Source organism: Dama dama, chromosome 18 (assembly GCF_033118175.1).
Source record: "Dama dama isolate Ldn47 chromosome 18, ASM3311817v1, whole genome shotgun sequence".
Lineage (NCBI taxonomy): Eukaryota > Metazoa > Chordata > Mammalia > Artiodactyla > Cervidae > Dama > Dama dama.
Window position 1 is genome coordinate 100,636,752 of NC_083698.1, and position 22,413 is coordinate 100,659,164.

A 22,413-nucleotide genomic window follows, 5' to 3' on the forward strand; every position below is an offset into this window, starting at 1 on the left:
CCCATTATATCAAGATGTTATAAGTGCAGAAATAGATGAGTTCATGTTTCTAAAGCTTCTTTATAAAAAGTTTTATCTAGAATTTGATAATGCTCAATTTAAATACACAATCTGGAAATATATACATCTGATTAATCAGAAGTAGTTATGGAACACATGTTTGCTGCCAGATTCACTTGAGAGCCTCAGAGTATTTATTCTATGATTATATATTTCCATCTTAGATAACTACATCATTGTAGTGGTGCTGCAATCATTTCTCTCTCAGTAAAAAGTTTGGATCATAAAGTCTTCTGCCTCCAGAGGCTAAGAGTAGATTTGAAGATAAACCCTATCAGCCAGGCTAGGAAGGCGGTAGAACAGATGTGTGTGTGTGTGTGTCTGTGTGTGTGTGTCTGTGTGTGTGTGTGTGTGTATGTGTGTGTGTCTGTGTGTGTGTGTTTGTGTGAGTGTGTGTGTGTGTGAATGTGTGCAGGGTCCTGGATTTTTGTACCCTTGCTTTAAACAGATGGTACAAATCCATGAGACCCTGGACCTTTGGCCACTTGGAGGCACTGTGTTTAAAGGTAAGTAGGGTGTATTAGAGGAGTTGAGAATCTCTCTGGAGAGGGCAGTTTAAGGGAACCTTGGCTATATCATGCCTGCATCTGGGAGCGGTTTGAGTTCCCTGAATTGTTCCAAGACATATGGAACCAGCACAGACTCCTCCCTGCCCAGGGAACTGGAGACATGCCTGGAACCTCAGGATGTTCACAGTGGTCGTATCCTGGATCAGCATGTGAGGAGGAGGTGAAGGCGTTGGGGTGGTTGGTGAGGTGTTGGGGCTGAGTGTCAGGCAGGGTCAGGCAGAGGAGAACAAGACATGTTGTGGTCTCATGGGACCAGGGGACGAAACTCACCTCACACCCAAAGTTGCTGAGGGGCTGTCAGGACAAGGAGTGGCATAGAGGAGCCAGCCCTTGGTCCTGCCAAGGGGTCCAGGGGACAAGGGCAGCCTCAGAGACACAGAGCAGTGACGTCATAGGCAAACGCTCCAGTCAGGGAAGCAGGAGGGTCAGCACTTACGCCGCTCACCCCAGGAGACCCGCCCCCAGCCAGCAGCAGTCTTGGGTTCCTGATGCTGCCATGGGCGCCAGGCTCCTCTGCTGTGTGACTCTCTGCCTCCTGGGAGCAGGTGAGGCCTGGACACAGTGTGGGAGCTTCTGAGATGCCTTTGCCTCCCTGAGATAGAAGCCCGGCGATGAGGGCTGCAGCAGGAGGCTTCCGTGAGCTCTGCCCTCAGCTTCCTTGTCTCCTCCCCAACAGGCCTGGTGGATTCTGGAGTCACCCAGACCCCCAAGTACCGGATCAAATCAAGAAAGCAGCAAGCGACTCTGATGTGTTCCCCTGACTCTGGACACCTCTCTGTGTACTGGTATCCACAGGCTCTGGGCCAGGGCCCCCAGTTCCTTGTTCAGTATTATGATGGGGAAGAGTATCAAAAAGGAAACATATCGGATCGATTTTCAGCAAAACAGTTGAATGACTCTTGCTCTGAGCTGAGCTTGACCCCCTTGGAGCTGAGGGACTCCACTCTGTATCTCTGTGCCAGCAGCCAAGACACAGTCCTGCATGATCAGGTGCCTCTGGGACAAAAACACTCCTGCCCCAGCTCAGGAAGTGGTGCCCAGAGTGTCAGCTGCCAGGCTGCCAAGCCCAGTCTCTGGTAGAGCGATAGACTTTCCCAGACATTTACTCCTTGGTATGTTTAAATGCTCACTAAGGTCATCAATACAAGTATTGTTTTAACTGTTTGTAATTCTGAGGGGTCGTGAGTGGCCCAGATCTCATACTTCATAAGTGTTACAGCGAGCATTCCGGCCCAAGTCTGTTCTCTAAACCTGTGGTCCCTTCGCTCACAGATATTTCTCTGTACAAGCAAATTACATTTACACGTTATATTATCTGTAACAAGATACAATTTTGGGCTCTATGATATGAATTGCTACTCAATGAATGGCAGCCACACTTCACAAGGAGGTATTCCCATGGGAGGAATGTCTCAAATAAAAACAGAGCCTTTTTCGTTTACCGTGGCATCTGCACCTCCCTCCAGGTCCCTCCTACATCTGTATTCCTTGTGCCAAAACGTCATCTTGTGCTGGGTGCCCAGCTTCTCTCCACCCAGAAAGGTGGGTCACAGGCCTGAGGGGGCTCTGCTGGCTCCCTTCCCCCCAACACGGGAAACATGTGTGAACATGAAGGGGCTGTACCTGCTTTGACCGGTGGACCGTCTGTCAGTGAACTGATTAGAAACAGACCAAAGAATTCCTCAAATGTTGATGAGCCTGTGATGAGGTTGGCAGCAGAAACCTGGAGAAACATGGTAGGTGGAGGGACATTCTCAAGACTGCGGAATGGAGTCAGTTTTGCGGAAATGGAGCCTTGAAATGCTATTGGGACATATCATAAAGGGCAGGAGGACACCAGAAGGATTCCCCAGGATTCAAAACTCCAGAAATATGTAGATAAATAAAAGTAATATACATGTTAAAGAAGACTTATCTCTTGACTAGACCGTACAAATCATTTCATCACTTTAACATTTATAGAAAAAATCTTTAACATTTACAGAAAGGTTACAGCAATGTGTGAGGCTTATGTCCATTGAGCTGGATGGGTCTCCCTGCTGTGAACAGTTCACTCAGGTTCATTTCTGATTTGAGCATCTGGGGGAAGGGGCGTGGCCCCCTGAGTGATAGGTCGGCTCTGGGGCCAGGCAGGGATAGTGACATTTCAGAAGGAATGCCTGGAGAGCCCCTCTCCCCTCTCATCCACACTCAGACCAGTGGGCCCTCCACCTGCCCTGCCCCTGCCATGAGCCCCTGCCTCCTGGGCTGTGTGGTCTTCTGTCTCCTGCAGGCAGGTGAGTCCTGGGGGTCAAGGTCCCCGTGAGGGTGCCAGCACGAAGCATGTCCGCTGTGACTGCAGCATCGGTCCTCCTTCTCCACAGGGTCGGTCCACGCTGGTGTCATCCAGGACCCCAGATTCCAGGTTGTGAGGACAGGACAGAGGGCAACACTGAAATGTACTCAGGATCTGGGTCATGACCGCATGTACTGGTACCGACAAGACCTGGGACATGGGCTGAGGCTGATCCATTACTCAAATGGCCCTCCGGACACAGAGAAAGGAGACATGCCCAACGGGTACAGCGTCTCCAGACCAAGCACAGAGAACTTCCCTCTCACGCTGGAGTCCGCCAACCCCTCCCAGACATCTGTGTACTTCTGCGCCAGCAGTGACTCCACAGCGCTGCAAGGCCACCTCCTCTCTGTGCAAAAAGACAGGAGGCCACGTGCAGGGCCCTAAACCAGGAGCCCCAGGGCTTTGTTAGCCACATGCAGGGCCCTAGCACTGGGAGTCTGAGGGTTTTGCAGACCACATGCCTGCAGCGTGACCCTGGGTGTGTGCACTAGGTTGGCCTCAGCCTCACTCCCGGGCCTCTGGGCCATATGTCCTCCATCGGTCTCAGTCTTTCCTCTGCATCCTCCTTGTGAATCAGGAGATGCTTCTCCAGCTCAGACTCCTAGTCATCACCTGAGCCTGAGATCGAGGAGGAAGATTGTTGGTAAATTAGATGCATCTAGATATTCTTGTCTCACCTCAGGCAGCTGTTTCTGTCTTTCTGGAGGTTCTCCCCCAGCCTGGCTCTCACCTGGTCTCGGCTCTGGTCCACCTTTCCCAGGCAGGCAGGACTTCCTCTCCCCACCTCCCTGCATCAGCTCCCTGGCCCTCTCTACCACAGCCACACTGCTCCTCCCTCATCTGGGTCAGGTCCCTTCCCAAGTCACAGGGAGGCTTTTAGAGTGGCCACTCCATGTGGTCTGTTTTGAGCAAGATGTATGGAGTCATGAAAAAGAAACAAACTTTAGTTAATTATAAATCATCCAAAAACTCACGTGAGTCCATCTGAAGGAGGATAGACTGTCTTTGTGTTCTCGACACAACCCCCCTCCAACATCCTTAGCATCTCACCTAACGTAGGCCAGGTTGGTACCACCTGGCACCCTCATCAAAATCTTATGAACATCACAATATATCCTGCATTTCCCCCATTATATCATGATTTTATAACTGCAGAAATAATTGAGGCCACATTTATAAAACTTCTTTATAAAAAGTATTACATGGAATTTTATAATGCTTAATTTAAATAGGAAATCTCAAAATACATGCCTCTGATTAATCAGAAGTAGTTATGAAGACATGTTTGCAGATTCACTTGAGATCCTCTGAATATTTATTTTATGATAATATATTTCCATCCTTAGCTAACTACCATCTTTGAGGTGATGCAGCAGCTATCCTTCTTAGTAAAACGGTCAGATCATACAGTATTCCACCTCCAGAGGCTAAGAGTGGATTTGAAAATCAACCCTAATCAGCCAGGCTAGGAAGGCAGTAGAACAGGTGTGTGTGTGTGTGTGTGTGTGTGTGTGTGTGTGTTTGCTCAGGGTGTGGGATTTTTGTACCCTTGCTTTAAACAGAGGCTGCTAATCCATGAGACCCTAGACCTTTGGCCGCTTGGAGGCACTGTGTTTCCATGGTAAGCATGGTGTTTTGAGAGGGCTTGAGGGTCACCATGGGGAGGGCAGCGTAAGGGACCCTTGGCTACATGCCTGCACCTGGGAGCAGGTTTGAGTTCCCTGAGTGGTCCTGGGACACGTGGAGCCAGCACAGACTCCTCACTGCCCAGGGGAGTGGGCACCTACCTGGAGCTTCAGGATGTGCCCAGGGGGCGTCTCCTGGAGCAGCGTGGGAAGGGGAGGGTGAGAGGCTGGGGTATCTGGTGAGGGTTGGGTGGTGAGCGTCAGGCAGGGTCAGACAGAGCAGAACAAGACATGTTGTGGGCACATGGACCAGGGGATGAAACACTCCTCACACCCACCCTTTGCTGAGGGGCTATGCAGGATGGGGAAGGGCATAGAGGAGCCAGCCCTGGGTCCTGCCAAGGGGTCCAGGGGACAAGGGCAGCCTGCAGAGACACAGAGCAGTGACGTCATAGGCAAACGCTCCAATCAGGGAAGCAGGAGGGTCAGACTTACACCACTCACCCCAGGAGCCCCGCCCCCAGCCAGCAGCAGTCTTGAGTTCCTGATGCTGCCGTGGGCTCCAGGCTCCTCCGCTGGGGTGACTCTCTGCCTCCTGGGAACAGGTGAGGCCTGGACACAGTGTGGGAGCTTCTGAGATGCCTTTGCCTCCCTGAGATAGAAGCCTGGAGATGAGGGCTGCAGCGGGAGGCTTCCGTGTGCTCTGCCCTCAGCTTCCGTCTGTCTTCTCCCCAACAGGCCTGGTAGATTCTGAAGTCACCCAGACCCCCAAATATCTGATCAAATCAAGAAAACAGCAAGTGACACTGAGATGTTCCCCTGAATCTGGACACCGCTATGTATCCTGGTACCAACAGGCCCTGGGCCAGGGCCCCCAGTTCCTCGTTCTGTATTATGATGGGAAAGTGCATACAAAAGGAAACATGCCAGATGGATTCTTAGGTGAACAGTTCAGTGATTCTCGATCTCAGATGAACCTCAGCTCCTTGGAGCTGTCAGACTCTGCTCTGTATCTCTGTGCCAGCAGGGAATACACAGCCCTACATGATCAGGTATCTCTGGTACAAAAACACTCCTGCCCCAGCTCAGGAAGTGGTTGCTGGGCATCAACTGCCAGCCAATGAGACCCAGGCGCTGGTAGAGTGGACAGCCTTTCCTAGACATTCTTTCCTGATATGTTTTAAATGCTCACAATGATACTGCAAGATAAGTATTATTTTTATCTGCTTATTTATCTAAGGGGAAGTGACCTGCCCAGATCTCATATTTCTTAACTGTTAGAGCAAGGAATCCTACCCGAGTCTGACCTTTTCACTTGTGGTCCTCACCATGCCCCCAACTGACCTCTGCCAGGAATGATGCGTCACCCAGACCTGTGACGTGTGGTCATGCTCCAGGGAAACCAGCACATCAGGAGGTCACCACAGGTCCACAGGCCTGTAACCAGGAATAGCTACATAATTTTTAGGATCCCTGCTTTCCAATACCATGAGAATCTGCAGAAAGTAGAGCTCTGCAGCATGTGTGGGGTCCTGCTGTGTGGAATGATGCACAAGATAAGACTTTGAGGAGCTCTATGATATTTGTTACTCAATTAATGCAATCCCCGCTTCCCAAGGAAGCATTCCCACGGAATGCACATCTCACGGAAAATCAGAGCCCTTTTCATTCAACCTGGAGTCGGCCACGTTCCCCTGCATCCCTCCCACATATAAGTTCCTTTGTCTTCTGCTTGTGTGTGTGTGAGGGTTCAGTCATGTTCGACTCTTTGTGACCCCATGGACTGTAGCAAGTCAGGTTCCTCTGTCCATGGGATTCTCCAGGCAAGACTAGTGGAGTGGGTAGCCATGTCCTTCTTCAAGGGACAGGAACAGGATCAGGACTGTGATTTATTAACAATAGTAGAAACGGACACTTTCCCAGGTGGAGCTAGTGGTAAAGATTCCGCCTGCCAATGAGGGAGATGTAAGAGACTTGGGTTCGGTCCCTGGGTCTGGAAGATCCCCTGGAGGAGGAAATGGCAACCCCCTGCAGTATTCTTGCGTGGAGAATCCCATGGACAGAGGGGCCTGGTGGGCTACAGTCCACGGGGTCACAAAGAGTCAGACATGACTGAGCAACTAACACTAACACTTACTTAGACACCTGAAGGTGTATTTGGGATTCATGAGTGATAAAGGGCAGCAGGAATCCCCAGAGATTTTCCTGAGATTCAACACTACAGAAATATGCAGGCAAAAGTAATATACGTATGAATGAAGAATTATCTATCTGTAGAAAATGTACATCAAGTTGCAAACTGTTTACAGAAAGATTACAACGTGTGAGGCTTATGTCCATTGAGCTGGATGGGTCTCCCTGCTGTGAACAGTTCACTCAGGTTCATTTCTGATTTGAGCCTTGGGGGAAGGGGCGTGGCCCCCTGAGTGACAGGTTGGCTCTGGGGCCTGGCAGGGACAGGGACATCTCAGAAGGAATGCCTGGAGAGCCCCTCTCCCCTCTCATCCACACTCAGACCAGAGGGCCCTCTGCCTGCCCCGCCCCCACCATGAGCCCCTGCCTCCTGGGCTGTGTGGTCCTCTGTCTCCTGCAGGCAGGTGAGTCCTGGGGGCAGGGTCCCCTTCGGGTGCCAGCGCTAAGCATGTCCGCTGTGACTGCAGCATCGGTCCTCATTCTCCACAGGGGTGGTCCACGCTGGTGTCACTCAAGACCCCAGATTCCAGGTCGTGAGGACAGGACAGAGGACAACACTGAAATGTACTCAGGATATGTACCACGACAGTATGTACTGGTACCGACAAGACCTGGGACACGGGCTGAGGCTGATTCATTATTCATCTGCCACTGACACCACTTACCAAGGAGATGTGCCCGAAGGCTACAGTGTCTCCAGATCAAGGGCAGAGAACTTCCCTCTCACGCTGGAGTCCGCCAACCCCTCCCAGACGTCTGTGTACTTCTGCGCCAGCAGTTACTCCACAGCGCTGCAGGGTCACCTCCTCTCTGTGCAAAATGACAGGGGAGGCCCTTGTAGGCTCCTAGGACTGGGAGCCTCTGGGCTTTGCTGCCACGTGCCTGCAGTGTGACCCTGGGTGTGTGGTCTGTGCTGGCCCGGACCTCACTCCAGGCCTTGCGGACACGTGTCCACCATCCATCTCTGTCTTTCCTCTGTATCCTCCCTGTGACCCAGGAAGATGCTTCTTTAGCTCCGACTCCTGGTCGTCACCTGAGCCTGAGACCTCCAGGAGGAAAGCTTGTGGGAAATCAAATACATCTATTCCCTCTCGTCTCTCCCTGGGCACTTCACTGCTGTCTTTCTGAAACTTCTTCACCAGCCTGACTTTCATGTGGTTTCTGATCTTGCCCATCTTTCCCTGGGGGGCAGGGTCTTCCCACTCTTCGTCTCTATGGCCTCAGCTCCCCATCCTCTCTTCTCCAGTCACGCTGCTCCTCCCTCACCTGGGTCGTGTCCTTTCCCATCTCAGGGACACCAGAAATACATCCTGTGCCCTATGGAGGGATCCGGCCTTTCCTAGTGATTAACTCCTACCTGTGATTCCATTCAAGGTCCCACTGTGTGGTCGGGCACATCCGGGTACACCTGTTTCCCAGATGAACTGTGAGCACAAGTGGGATGTCTTTCTTCTGACTTTTGAGTCCTAGATTATGAACTTTTCTCTCCTAGATGTGCTCTTTGTCTACTCAGAAGCAGGGCTCTGTCTCCTATGTGTGTCTCCTCCTTGACTCCTGTGATGATGGAGCTGCATGGGCACTGGGACAGCTGATCAGTGTAACAAGACCAGTGGAGACAGTGGGATATAACATCACCTCTAAGGACCTTCCTGCATCCAGGTCAGTAAAGACACAGAGCTACAGAGCATCCCCCTCCTGGACTCTATAGCCTTACTCTCCACCCCTCACTCATATCTGGTCCTGCTCTCTCCTCCCCCTGAAAGAGAGGATGTTTGTAATGACCGTTAGCCTATGAACAAATGCCTTTTGAACAAGCAGATGCTCTGATAGCAGTGAAAGTGAGAACTACATTACTTTTGCAACATAGCCTCTTGGGTTTCCAGAAAGACAGAGTTATTACTGTATTGATATATTATACACCAGTGTTTTAAAGGTCAGTGAAATGGGGTCTTCTGTAAAGAAGCTCTGAGGAACCTGTGTTTTAATGAGTGGTGACTTAGATGAATGTGAGGCTCTGTTGAGGGCTGTGGAGACATGAAGCTGCCTGGAGACTGAGGAACACAGAGAGGGGCAATTGGTTTTTGGCCCACAGAAGGGAATAGAAGCTTCCAGCCCAGGTCTCTTCCTGGGGCATCATTTCATCCCTTGTGTCTCTGAATATGTCAGTGACTTCATCAGGCTTCTTGGGCCAAATCGGGTCTACCCCTCCATTGCCCACCCTTGCCTAAGAAGTGAATACCATGGAGCCTGTATGACTATGGGACCATGGGGCGGGGGTGCTGGACTAGGTCAGAAATAGGGGTGCTCATGGGAGACCATGATGTGCAGGTAAGACAATGAATTCACCACCTGGTATCTGGTTTTGGGGGCTTCCCAGATGGGACTAATGGTAAAGAACCCACCTGACAATGCAGGAGACTTGAGATGCAGGTTCGACCCCTGTGTAGAGAAGATACCCTGGAGAAGGGAATGGCAGCCCACTCCAGTATTCGTGCCTGGGAAATCCCGTGGAGAGAGGAGCCTGGGAGAATAAGGTCACAAAAAGTCAGACACAACTGAAACAACTTAGCACGCACACATCTGACATTGGAGGTGCTGTTGACCCTCTGAGTGAAAGTTCCCTGCAGGCAAGGGGAGATGGAGGATGAGAAGATGAATGTAGAGATGCAACAACATGTGAGCCCTGTGGGAAGGCAGCCCTGAAACCCACACATTGTTTGTGTTAAAAGGGGAGCTTGCATGCGTGCGTGCTAAGTCGCTTCAGTTGTGTCCAACTCTTTGCAACCCTACGGACTGTAGCCCACCGGGCTCCTCTGTCTAAAGGATTCTCTAGGCAAGAATATTGGAAGGGGTTGCCATGTCGTCCTCCAGGGGATCTTTCTGAACCAGGGATCTAAGCCACATTTCCTGGGGTTCCTGCATCCCTGGCAGATTCTTTACTGCTGAGACTCTGGGGAAGCCCAAAAAAGGGGAGATTATAAATATTTAAATTAGTCATCTATGTATGTTATAATATTGGGCTGGCCAATACGTTCATTCGGGTTTTCCCGTAACATTTTATGGAAAATCTCGAATGAATGTTTCGACCAACCCAGTATAAATTACATGTCCCTGAAGTCATGGGCATTGACAGAGGCAGTGATGTCACCATGGGAGCTGCCCTATGGGGACAGGCGACAGCCCACCCCTCCCACCACCGCTCATGCTCACAAGAACTCTGAGCTGGTGAACTTCCCATTGCTTCTCTGTCCCTGCCATGGGCTCCAGGATTCTCTGCTGGGCGACCCTCTGTCTCCTGGGGGTGGGTGAGTCCTCAGCAAACCAAGCAGGTCCAGTGTGTGTGTGTGTGTGTGAGAGAGAGAGAGAGAGAGAGAGAGAGAGAGAGATAATTACAAGTAGGCTCTACCTGACTGTCCCCCACTTCTGTCCCCACAGGTCACACAGGAGCTGGGGTAGTGTCCCAGTCCCCCAGGCACAGGGTCACAAGGAGGGGCCAGACTGTGAATCTTAGGTGTGATCCAATTTCTGGTCACATTTCCCTTTATTGGTACCGACAGACACTGGGGCAGGGCCCGGAGTTTTTGGCTTACTTTCAAAACGAGCGAGCACTAGACAAATCAGGGCTGCCTAAAAACCGGTTTTCTGCTGAGAGACCTGACAGCACGTACTCCTCTCTGAAGATCCAGCCAGCAGAGCCCGAGGACTCGGCCGTGTATCTCTGTGCCAGCAGCCCAACCACAGCGTGGCACAGTCACCTCCTTCCTGTTCACAAACCTCATCCTTCTCTCTCCTTGCAGCTCCCAGAGACCCTAAATAGGTTGTTCTTTGCTTTCCACTCACCAATATGTGGTGCTAGTGGTAAAGAATTTCTGTGCAATGCAGAAGACCCCAGTTCCAACCCTGGGTCAGGAAGATCCCCTGGAGAAGGGAATGGCTACCCACTCCAGTATTCTTGCCTGGAAAATTCCTTGGACAGAGGAATCTGATGGGCTACAGTCCATGAGGTTGCAAAGAGTAGGCAGGGATGAGCACACACACACCCCAACAAAAAGAGGTAGATTTGGACTCAGTTGTTCTTTGGATAGAAAGAGACCATAGATTAACTCCTGAGATACTGCAGCCGTAAATGTTGGTGGATAGAAATCAGTAGGGCTCATTGTGTTCTAGCAGTCCCAGGGCCAGCTCAGTGCTCTGGGGCATGGACCCAAAGTCCTGGACACCACAGTCTTCTATGGGACCTGTGGGTGGCTGCCCACACACGCGACTTTAGCTGCCTGTGTTTGTAGTGAGTTCCCCTCGGTTGTTGTTGGCAACTGGAAAGTTTTCGACTACCTCATATTCTTTCTTCTAAAGTCTCTTCCATCCCTGTCACAGGTGGCACTAGCAGTAATGAACCCAACTGCCAATGCAGGAGACGTAAGAGACTTGGGTTCGATCCCTGGGTTGGGAAGATCCCCTGGAGGAGGGCCTGCAACCCACTCCAGTATTCTTGTCTGGAGAATCTCACGGCCAGAGGAGTCTGGCAGGGTACAATCCATAGTGTCGCATAGAGTCGGACACGACGGAAGTGACTGAGCACACACGTCCCTGTTTCATTGCAAGTTTTCCACAATGTAGCATCAAGGCTATCTTCCTGTTGGAAGTAAAAGCCTTACTACTTCTGTGCCAGTTAGTTGACAAATACAGCATTGAAAACAGTAAGACTTTATTTCCTTTGCCTCATTTAAGCAACCCACTTTCTGTATTTTGTTTTCATGTTTTCACTGTTGCAGTCCTGACAGTTAGACTAAAGCATACTTTCACAACCTCTCCAGTTTTATCCTGATTCCCTAAATAAATCTGTTCTCTAGAGGTTGTTGTAATTCACACCCTAGGCTTTTGATTTGAAATAATTTCCCTGAGTTCTTTAACTCAAGAAGACAGAATATTTTCTAATGCCCCTATTCCTTTTTATGTGTCTGCTATATTATATATTGTTATACATATTGGTTATAGTATTTATATTTATAACTTTGGCTTACTTTCAAAACGAGCGAGCACTAGACAAATCAGGGCTGCCTAAAAACCGGTTTTCTGCTGAGACCTGACAGCACGTACTCCTCTCTGAAGATCCAGCCAGCAGAGCCCGAGGACTCGGCCGTGTATCTCTGTGCCAGCAGCCCAGAGTATTGTAAATAATACCTTCTATCCATCTTCACCCACAGATGAATCTATGAACTCTAAAGCCCTGGTCAGAGTGGATGTGATTATAGGTCATGGTTTCTGAGAGTTCAAAGAGATAACCAGATAACTCTGGTGGGTCAGATAGTAAAGAACCCATCTGTAATGCAGGAGACCTGGATTTGATCCCTGTCTTGAGAAGATCCCCTGGAGAAGGGAATGGCAACCCACTCCAGTATTCATGCCTGGAGAATCCCATGGACAGAGGAGCCTGGCAGGCTACAGTCCTTGGAGTCCCAAAGAGTGGGACAGGACTGAGCTATTAACACTTTCACTTTTCAAGAGGTAACCCAGCTGTAAGACTGGGATTGAATGGCATAGCCTCAGCCATGATAGGGGCACCCTGAGCCTTGCATAGCGGGTAAAGGGAATGACAGTCACCCCAAATCCACTTATTAGAAACTGTAGTCACTCAGGACACCAAGGTTCTTTCCCAAGAGCATGAGTGCCCTTGGAAGGGAGTTCTCCTAGTCTTTGAATTGTGGTATCAGCAAAGCTTTCCTGGCTCTGGGGAGCAAGGAAGGCCAGATACACATGAGAATTCCCTGCTCTAGCAATCCCATTTGAAGGACTCCCTTTCCAGATTTTTGTCTTCAATTTTTCCCCCCCATTTTTCCCATCTTTGCCACATGAACCTGGCAGATTCAGCTTCCTTATACTATTTTGTACTGCTGTTTTCATATCTTCCAACTCCACTGCTTCTTCCAGAACCATCTGCTCCCTCCCTGCTGCTCAAATTGGCACAGTGTTGAAGTTAATCATTTAGTGGAGACTGATCTCAATTTCACCCATCCTTATCTCCCCATGAGATGCTGTTCCTCCGTGATGGTTTATGGCTTTATAAGATGTTCTTTTTTGTTCTTACATTCCAATTTTACTTTTTATTCAGACACAATTGACCCCATCTTGAAGGCAATTTCCTTATTTTCTCAGTCCTTTGCTGAACTATATTTTGGAGTTAACATTGATTGGTTTTTTTTTTTTTTAGCAGTTTTGTTTATCTTTAGTAATGAAGATAAAAGAATCTCCTTACACTTCAACTTCTGCGTTTTTCTTACTACCTTTAAAAAACATTTTCTGTCATTTCTCCCATTCTATTCCTCTCCCTTTCAGAAGACAGTTTTAAGAAGGAAGGTCTCAGTTGGAATGTAACTGCCAGATAATGAGATAGAGGTTAAGTAGAATGAAGATTGCCTATTAAGTGTGATAAATCAAAGGAACAGTTAGGATTAGAATTAGTGTTGGGATTAGAATTGAAGGAAATTGAGTATAAAATGTGATCACGCAGACGTTTCCCAACACCCCTTGGACCACTGCAGAAGAAACAATGGTGAAGCTTCAGTTGTTGGCCACAAGGTGGCACTGTGATGCAACTGAGATCTGAGGGGCCCTGGACAGAGTCTGGGAGAGAAACCTGGGAGGGAAAGTGTTAAGAAACACAGGCAGGGATTCAGCACTAGGCAGCTGTTGAAGTTTTCAGTTATTTCCAGGCTACCTAACAACTATGGAAGAAGTGGGAGGCCCCTCTAAACCTTAATGAGATCAGCAGTTGAAGGGTTTGGGCAAAGCAGCTTTGATGTCAGGCAAGGGGCAGGTGCAGACAGAGGAGCAACTGTCTCAGAGGAATACCAGGGACCCAGGGGCTGAATCCATGCACCCAAAACTCAGCACGTTGCAGCCCCGCCCACCTCGCCTGCAGCAACATCTAAGCCAGGAGGAGCTGATGTTCCTAAGCCAAGTCACAAGGAACCCTGCGAGAATCTGCAGGTGTGAGGGGTGACATCCCAGGCAGGCCCTTCTGGCCTTTGAAGAAGAGCCCCCAGCTCCCTCTCTCAGACCTGTGGATCAGAGCATTTAGCAGGGACAGTCCTCCTCGCCCTGACCCTGCCACGAGCCCCAAACTCTGCATGATTCTTTGTCTCCTGGCATCAGATGAGTTAGAAACTGGCTGAAACCTCTGTAGGGTTTGCAGAGCCCCAGCTCCAAGCCATCCCTTTTCTTCTCGGACCCAGGTTACTCTACTCACTAAACCTTATCTTTGCTGTGTGTGTCTGCCTCTCCAACAGGACTGGTGGATGCAACAGTCAGCCAGAAACCAAGAGACTGTATTATACACACAGGAAACAAGATGGTCCTTGAATGTTCTCAGCATATGAACCACTTGAGAATGTTCTGGTACTGGCAAGATCTAGAACAGGGGCTAAGGCTGATCCATTATTCAAATGGTGTCCACGACACTGGCTGGGGTGGGGGTGGGGGATTACAGAGGGATACAGTGTCTCCCGAAGCAAGAAGGAGCATTTCCCCCTGTCCCTGGAGTCGGCCAGCACCAACCAGACCTCCTTGTACTTCTGTGCCAGCAGAAATGGCATAGCCAGCTGCTCTCTGCACAAAAAGGGCAGCCACAGACATGAGGCGGACCCTTCTTCCCGAGGCCATGTCTCAGCAGGGGAGAAAACTCCTCATTTTGAAGATCTCACGCAACTAGTGTGAACTGAGCTCCATCAGCGTGACGTGTGTGTGTGCTCTAATTCAAAAGATACCTGACCTCATTGTTCACTGCAGCACTATTTACAACAGCCAAGACATGGAGCCACATAACTGTCTGTCAACAAATGAATAAATGAATAAAGATGTGATACATATATAAATAGAATATTACTCAGCCATCAAAAGAATGAAAAGATGCCATTTGCAACAACATGGATGGACTTGGAGATTATCATAAGAAGTGAAGTCAGACAGAGAAAGACAAATATATGATATCACTTTCATGGAATCTAAAAATGATATAAACGAATTTATTTACAAAACAGAAATCGACTCACAGACATGGAACACAATCTTATGGTTACCCGAGGGGGCAGCAGGGTGGGAGGGAGATATATTAGGAGACTGGAGTTAATATATGCACACCACTATATAGAAAATAGACAAAAAGGACCTAATAGACAAAATAGCACACGAAACTGTATTCTATGTCTTATAATAGCATATAATGGAAAATGATCTGAAAAAGATTATATATGTGCATATATAACTGAATCACTTTCCTGAACACCTGAAGCTAACACAACGTTGTAAATTAATTATATCAATACTTCAATTTAAAAACGGTTTACAAAAGTAAATTCAAATAGCACTTAATGTTACATCTCTCAATTGAGAATATTCTGGTAATTGAGCAAAGCCAAGGAACAGTAGCATCCAACATGAAATATATATTTCTCTTTCTTTTTTTAAGCAGAAAGCATCCTGGCAGCTTTAAATTCCCTGAGTGATTTGAGCTCTCCCATCTTGAAACTGTTACATAAAACTGCTTGGGGCTCACTGAATACCAGGCAAGAATTCTCCAGAGAAAAAAAATCTCAGTAATAAATTATAAAATACACAAGTAAACAAAACACTTAGGAGAAATGTTAGTAGATGCGTCAAACAGCTGCATTAAACACCAAGATGATCAGCTGCAGAATTATCAAAACTGGGTGACAAAGTCTCTCCTGCCGGCACAGGGCAGTATTTTGCATCTTCTCAGGTTACGAGGTCTTCCAAGGTCACAGAAACCATCTCACATACTCAATATTTTATACATATGACTATTCCCATAGTTTCTTGCTTGTGTGTGATTCATTTCTAAGTTGAACTGCATGGAACACAAGCATAAAATTGTACATGACTCCCATTTGTATGCAATTTGTTAATTAAGAAATAACTTCACTTTTATCATCCATTTGATTTGGATTAAAATCTATGAGCTTTTCAATTTTTTTCTTGTAAAATATAAAATTTTTATTGGGCAACAATTTTATTCACCCCTAGTAGGCTGTATCCCTCCTTGGCTCCTTACAGGTAGAAGTCCACACACAAAGGGCAGAGTTTCTTCACATGGGATCCACTGACTCCAAGACTGGGGATTCACAGCTGGGTTTCACAGGAAGGCCAAACCCCAAGTGCTTCTCACCCCTTGACCTTCTGTGCCACATACACCCTGGGACAGGGGAACACCGGTTGACCCAGGACCTGATCACAGACAAGAGAGCAGACTGCTTGCTGGGCAAAAACTCCACTCACTAATTGGCCAATCTGCTGAAAGTCTAAGTTGTGAAACTGATGAATAACCAATTTTGACAAGTTATGGTGTTTACAGCAGTTCAGGATGCTTGGAATGATTTCAACAGCCTTTGGGATTTTTTTCTTTTGAAGTTTTTGATTAGCTACAGCTTTCTTTCAGCCATTGATCCTCAGCTATTTCTGGGAAAACTTGTCAGTCCAGCTTATTTTGAGGTCAAATTTGGATGTTGTATACTTCAGTCACTGAGGACTTTTCACGTTCTCAATATTTGATGCATGTGATAGTTCTTGTCTTCTCTTACTTGTGTGTGGTTCACTTGTGGGTTGCTTGGAATATAAGCAAAAATGTGACTCCCTTCTCCTGTGTAATTGTATATTTATGGTTTAGGAATACTTTCAGTTCAGTTCAGCTCAGTCGCTCAGTCGTGTCCGACTCTTTGTGATCCCATGAATCGCAGCATGCCAGGCCTCCCTGTCCATCACCAACACCCAGAGTCTACTCAAACTCATGTCCATTGAGTCAGTGATGCCATCCAGCCATCTCATCCTCTGTCATCCCCTTCTCGTCCTGACCCCAATCCCTCCCAGCATCAGGGTCTTTTCCAATGAGTCAACTCTTTGCATGAGGTGGCCAAAGTACTGGAGTTTCAGCTTCAGCATCAGACCTTCCAGTGAACACTTTAAAGTGTAATTAATAGGGAGAAAATGCTCTAATTAATATACATAACACTCTAATAATATCTAAATATACAAATAATATGCAAAATGCTCTAATATAATATACACTCAGTCATGCTAACTCTGTGACCCCATGGACTGTCCGTGAAATTCTCCAGTCCAGAATGCTGGAGTGGGTAGACTTTCCTTTCTCTAGGGGATCTTTCCAACCCAAGAATTGAAGTCAGGTCTCCCACCTTGCAGGCGGATTCTTTACCAGCTGAGCTGCAAGGGAAGCCCAAGAATACTGGAGTGGGTAGCAGATCTTCCTGACCCAGGAATCAAACCGGGGTCTCCTGCATTGCAGGTGGATTCTTTATCAACTCAGCTATCAGGGAAGCCCACAATAATATACATATTTCTGGGTAAGTTTTGACAAAGGCATACACCAATGCAACCATAATTGAAATCAAAATAAAGAACATTCCCTTCACCCAAGAAAATTTCCTCGTGCCTCTTCCCAATCAGTTCATTTCCGAGAAAACCACTTTCGTGATTATATGACTACAGTTTTCCAAAGTAACTGCACCAATGTGTAGCACCAAGTGTAGGGCTTCCCCTGCACCTCCATCCACATCAATATTTGGTACTCTTCTTTTTATTGTTAGCCATTCTATTGGCTTCATAGTGATGTCTCATTTACACTTCATTAATCAGTAATGATATTTATTTTTTCCTATCTTCCTATCTTTTTTATAATGTGCCTGCTTTTAAATTTGTTCATATTTAAAAATCATTTTGCTTTATATTACTGATTTGTAGAGGATATTTTTATATCCTAGATAGGAGCTTTTGGCCATTAAATAGATTGAATCTGTCTTCTCCCACTTGGCTTGCCTTCTTGCTTTTTTAATGTCGCCTTTTGGTAAATTGAATATTTACATTTTTTTAAGGCCTAACTTACCATTTTTTTTCTTTTTCACTTGGTGCCCTTCTCATCCTGTTTGCCTATCCCAAAGTTATGATCCTTTTCTTTCTATTTCTCCACTGCTTCACTTTAATAATATCATTCCCTGTTCCTTGCCGTCAGCTGAAAATGACCCACCTCCAAAATGACGACTTAAACATCTCACTTTGCCCACAGCTTCCTATCCTCCCACACCTATTCTTTGACAATACCAGGATCTCCTATCCATTGGTAACTAGTCTTCCTTTTTTCTATTCCTTAGGGTCCTTCCATATTTTCATCACCTCCTGATAGAGATTTGATGATGTTACATTCTTTTAACCCTTCCTTGCAAATATTCCTTCTTTGGCCATGATCTTTTAGGTTGCCCTCACATTACAGAAACCCAAACCAGAGTGAATGCATTGATCCGTCCTTTTCACAACAGCAGGTGAGAGCTGTCAGAGTAAGTCACACCTGCACAAACTAGTATCTAATATGAAAAATCGAGTCACTAACCTTACCTGCTTTTACATCTCTGTTTTGAGATACCAGTTAGCTCACTCTCTCACTTTCCAACACTCTATTCCAAATATCTAAAATGCTTTCCACTCTCTGTAAAATGTGTCCACTTCTTGCCTCCTAATTCAAAGGTGAATCCTACAGCAGAGGGCAGTGCCCTTCAAGGGGGATCTTTGTGGGGCCCCTGGTCTCTACCACATATGTGAAGAAACCCACCCTGCTGTAGACCTCCCTGAGTAGAGGTAGGTGAGGAGTGGAGTCCGACTTCCCTGGATCCCCTTCAGAGTCCATGTTCCGAGGTCACACTATTTATTTTCACATTGCATATTCCTCTCTGCTTCTGCTGCCTGTCTCAGCAATGCTAATTGCAGAACATTAGAAATTTTGTTACTGCTAATTGCAGAATGTTGGAAATTTGTCATTGCTAATTGCAGACAGTTAGAACTTTTGTTACTGCTAATTGCAGAATGGTAGAACTTTTTTTTTAAGGCAGAATACATTCTCTGAGCTCATTTTCCCCTTTTCGCCAGGCTACATCTACTATTTTACCCCGCAGGGTGATGGCAGGTTGAGGAGGACCAATGAAGACCTTATTTATAAAGGTGAGACAGGGTTCAGGGAAACCAGTAAAGGAAGGAGAAGCGTCCTAGGGGGGCATAAGTGGGTGGCTCTTATCCTTTCAGGCCTGAAAGGCAGGGGGGCTGTTTCCTGGGCAGTAGGGTGCTGTAATTCAGGGAGCTAGGTCTGGCCTTTGGTAAGAAAGAGTAGCTAGGATCAAATGTAGGGAGAAGGAAGCCATGGGTTAGACATTTATTATAAACGAGGACAGTGGTGACCTGCTTCCCCTTCACTCTCCTGCCATCATCTCCTATAAACAAAACTCAATCTAGAGGAAGCCCAGTTACTAGAATCCATAAAGGTCAGAATCACAGGGTAAGACGAGTCTGTAGAGATAAACAGTAACTCCCCAGAACTGAAGATGGGCTTGAGGACAGTAAATCCCAAGTTAGCTAGGTCCCTGCCCGTGAGCAGATCAAGGCTGAGACTTGTTTCTGGAGGACCTTCACTCCCAAGAATTTATAGACAACCCAGACCCCCTGAAGACCCAGTCAGATGGACTAAATCTTAGTCTCTGCATTACTGGCCAGTCAGAACAGGGGGGGGCGCCCAGGAAAGGAAAATATCCAGACAAGGCTTGGTTTGACCCCGGCATCAACGAGACGAGGGCGCACAGGCTGAGAGAGACCTGGAGGCTTCCTCACAGACCCTCCCCCTCGGCTGACGTCAGGGTGGGTGGGCTTCAGCAAGGAAACCAGGGAGCAGAAGCCGTGGGGCTAAGGAAGGTGAGGGGAGACAGGGTTTCCTGGTTGCTGGTGGGGGTGGAGGCGGGGGCAGCAAAGGGACACCCGCCTCAGAGAAACATCAGCACAACTGTGTGGAGACAGGCGTCACCCTGAGCCATCTTCCTGCTTGTCTTCGGGAAGTCCACAGGGTCAGGACAAAGGGGCGGGGCTATCACAGGATAATCCTCCAATCAGAGAGAGCGCGGCCGGAACTCCGCTCTCAGCCAGGAGGACCAGACTCTGAGCGCTCGGCGCCTGCTGCCCACCCCCGGGTGCCATGGGCTCCAGGCTCCTTCCCTGGGTGCTGCTGTATCTTCTGGGAGCAGGTAAGTCCTGTAGACAAAGAGATGATTGCCCTTCGGAGCTTGCCGACTCCTGAACGCTCCACCTCACCTCGGGGGTAATCATCAAGCTCTCTCCGGCGCTCATTTGATCTCTGTGGTTCCCACAGGCCCTTTGGAGGCTGAAGTCACCCAAACTCCAAGACACCTGATCAAAAGGCCGGGACAGACAGTAACCCTGAGATGTTCTCCTATGTCTGGGCACAGCAGTGTATCTTGGTACCAACAGGCCTGGAGTCAGGGACCCCAGTTCATCGCTGAGTTTTATGAAACTCAGCCAAGAGCTAAAGGAAACTTTTCGAATCGGTTCTCAGCAAAACAGTTCCGCGACTTCAGCTCTGAGCTGAACGTGACCTCCTTGGAGCTGACAGACTCCGCCCTGTACCTCTGTGCCAGCAGCTTGGCACAGCTGTGCTGAGTCACCCGCGCTCTGCGCACAAACCTCTCTGCCTTGGCTTGAGCAGTGACAGAGCGGTGCAGCCTCCCACCCAGGTTTCCCTCCTCCAAGGGATGTTTTTAGCCGCTTCAGATTTGCTTCTTGTGCCCTGCTGAGCTCAGAGCACTCCTGGAGAAGCGCAATCAGGGTCTCCTCTGTGCACTGAATGTTTCCACATCGCCCAGCATCAACCAAGTACTGGGGATCATCAACAGAAGGGGGCACCTGAGCCCTTCGCTTGTGCTAGAGTCTCTGTACATTTCATACCTTTTAAAGCTCTGTGTCAGTCAGTCAGTTCAGTCGCTCAGTCGTGTCCGACTCTTTGCGATCCCATGAATCGCAGCATGCCAGGCCTCCCTGTCCATCACCAACTCCTGGAGTTTATTCAAACTCATGCCCATTGAGTCGGTGATACCATCCAGCCATCTCATCCTCTGTCATCCCCTTCTTGTCCTGCCCCCAATCCCTCCCAGCATCAGGGTCTTTTCCAATGAGTCAACTCTTCGCATGAGGTGGCCAAAGTATTGGAGTTTCAGCTTCAACATCAGTCCTTCCAAGGAACACCCAGGACTGATCTCCTTTAGGATGGACTGGTTCGTGACATTGTACAGGAGACAGGGATCAAGACCATCCCCATGGAAAAGAAATGCAAAAAGGCAAAATGGTTGTCTGAGGAAGCCTTACAAATAGGTGTGAAGAGAAGCGAAAAGCAAAGGAGAAAAAAAGATATTCCCATTTGAATGCAGAGTTCCAAAGAATAGCCAGGAGAGATAAGAAAGCCTTCCAAAATAATAATAAAAAAAAAATAAAAATAAAGTAAAATAGATGATTAAAATTAAAAAAAAAAAAAGAAAGAAAGAAAGCCTTCCTCAGTGATCAATGCAAAGAAATAGAGGAAAACAACAGAATGGGAAAGGCGAGATCTCTTCAAGAAAATTAGAGATACCAAGGGAACATTTCATGCAAAAATGGGCTCAATAAAGAAAAGAAATGGTATGGACCTAACAGAAGCAGAAGATATTAAGAAGAGGTGGCAAGAATACACAGAAGAACTGTACAAAAAAGATCTTCATGACCCAGATAATCACAATGGTGTGATCACTCACCTAGAGCCAGACATCCTGGAATGTGAAGTCAAGTGGGCCTTAGAAAGCATCACTACAAACAAAGCTAGTGGATGTGATGGAATTCCAGTTGAGCCATTTCAAATCCTGAAAGATGATGCTATGAAAGTTCTGCACTCAATATGCCAGCAAATTTGGAAAACTCAGCAGTGGCCACAGGACTGGAAAAGGTCAGTTTTCATTCCAATCCCTAAGAAAGGCAATCCCCCAAAATGCTCAAACTACCACACAATTGCACTCATCTCACACACTAGTAAAGTAATGCTCAAAATTCTCCAAGCCAGACTTCAGCAATATGTGAACTGAGAACTTCCAGATGTTCAAGCTGGTTTTAGAAAAGGCAGAGGAACCAGAGATCAAATTGCCAATATCCGCTGGATCATCGAAAAAGCAAGAGAGTTCCAGAAAAACATCTATTTCTGCTTTATTGACTACACCAAAGCTCTGTGACAATCATGCAAATCAAATATTCTTATACCCACTTTATAGGTAAAAGAGCTCAGGGACATTAAATCATTTTTCCAATGTCTCATGATTTAGAAGAAGCAGAACTGGGAGACAAACGTGTCTGTTTACAGAATCCATACTTCCTCCATACGCCCAGATGTTCCATCATTAGCCTCTTCAACCCCATCAGTGAGAGCAAAGGCAGGGCTCCATCGTCACCTGTCCTGCTAGTCAGCAGTGGAAAGCTGATACCTCATCATGGACATCACCATGGCCTCCTCCTTGGCAACACTGAAGAACATAAGATTTCACACAGATTCATTCTCATTTGTATGCAGCCCTCTCATATTTTTTTTTTTTTTCAGTCTATAGCTCACGTCTTCATTTTTTACAGTCTGTTTTGATGGACAAAAGTTTATGCAACTGACATTATAGTTTTCTTTCTGTCTCAACTAGACAAATGCTTCCTCAAACAAGTGCCTGGAAATATTCTTAATTTAGTCTAGTAAATTTAAATTTTA

At 47.5% G+C, this 22,413-nt stretch overlaps 3 gene segments (V, D, J or C); all 3 read left to right on the forward strand.

Moving 5' to 3' along the window:
• The first annotated feature begins 1,061 nt into the window (after positions 1-1,061).
• Positions 1,062-2,456, forward strand: LOC133072573 (T cell receptor beta variable 9-like). The segment is given in 2 exon segments: positions 1,062-1,174; positions 1,306-2,456. Coding segments are annotated over 2 exon segments (453 nt in total).
• A 309-nt stretch (positions 2,457-2,765) lies between these two features.
• LOC133073077 (T cell receptor beta variable 6-4-like) lies at positions 2,766-3,351 on the forward strand. The segment is given in 2 exon segments: positions 2,766-2,905; positions 2,993-3,351. Coding segments are annotated over 2 exon segments (480 nt in total).
• Positions 3,352-7,078: 3,727 nt separating this feature from the next.
• On the forward strand, positions 7,079-7,678 carry LOC133073078 (T cell receptor beta variable 6-4-like). The segment is given in 2 exon segments: positions 7,079-7,189; positions 7,275-7,678. Coding segments are annotated over 2 exon segments (453 nt in total).
• Positions 7,679-22,413: the final 14,735 nt, after the last annotated feature.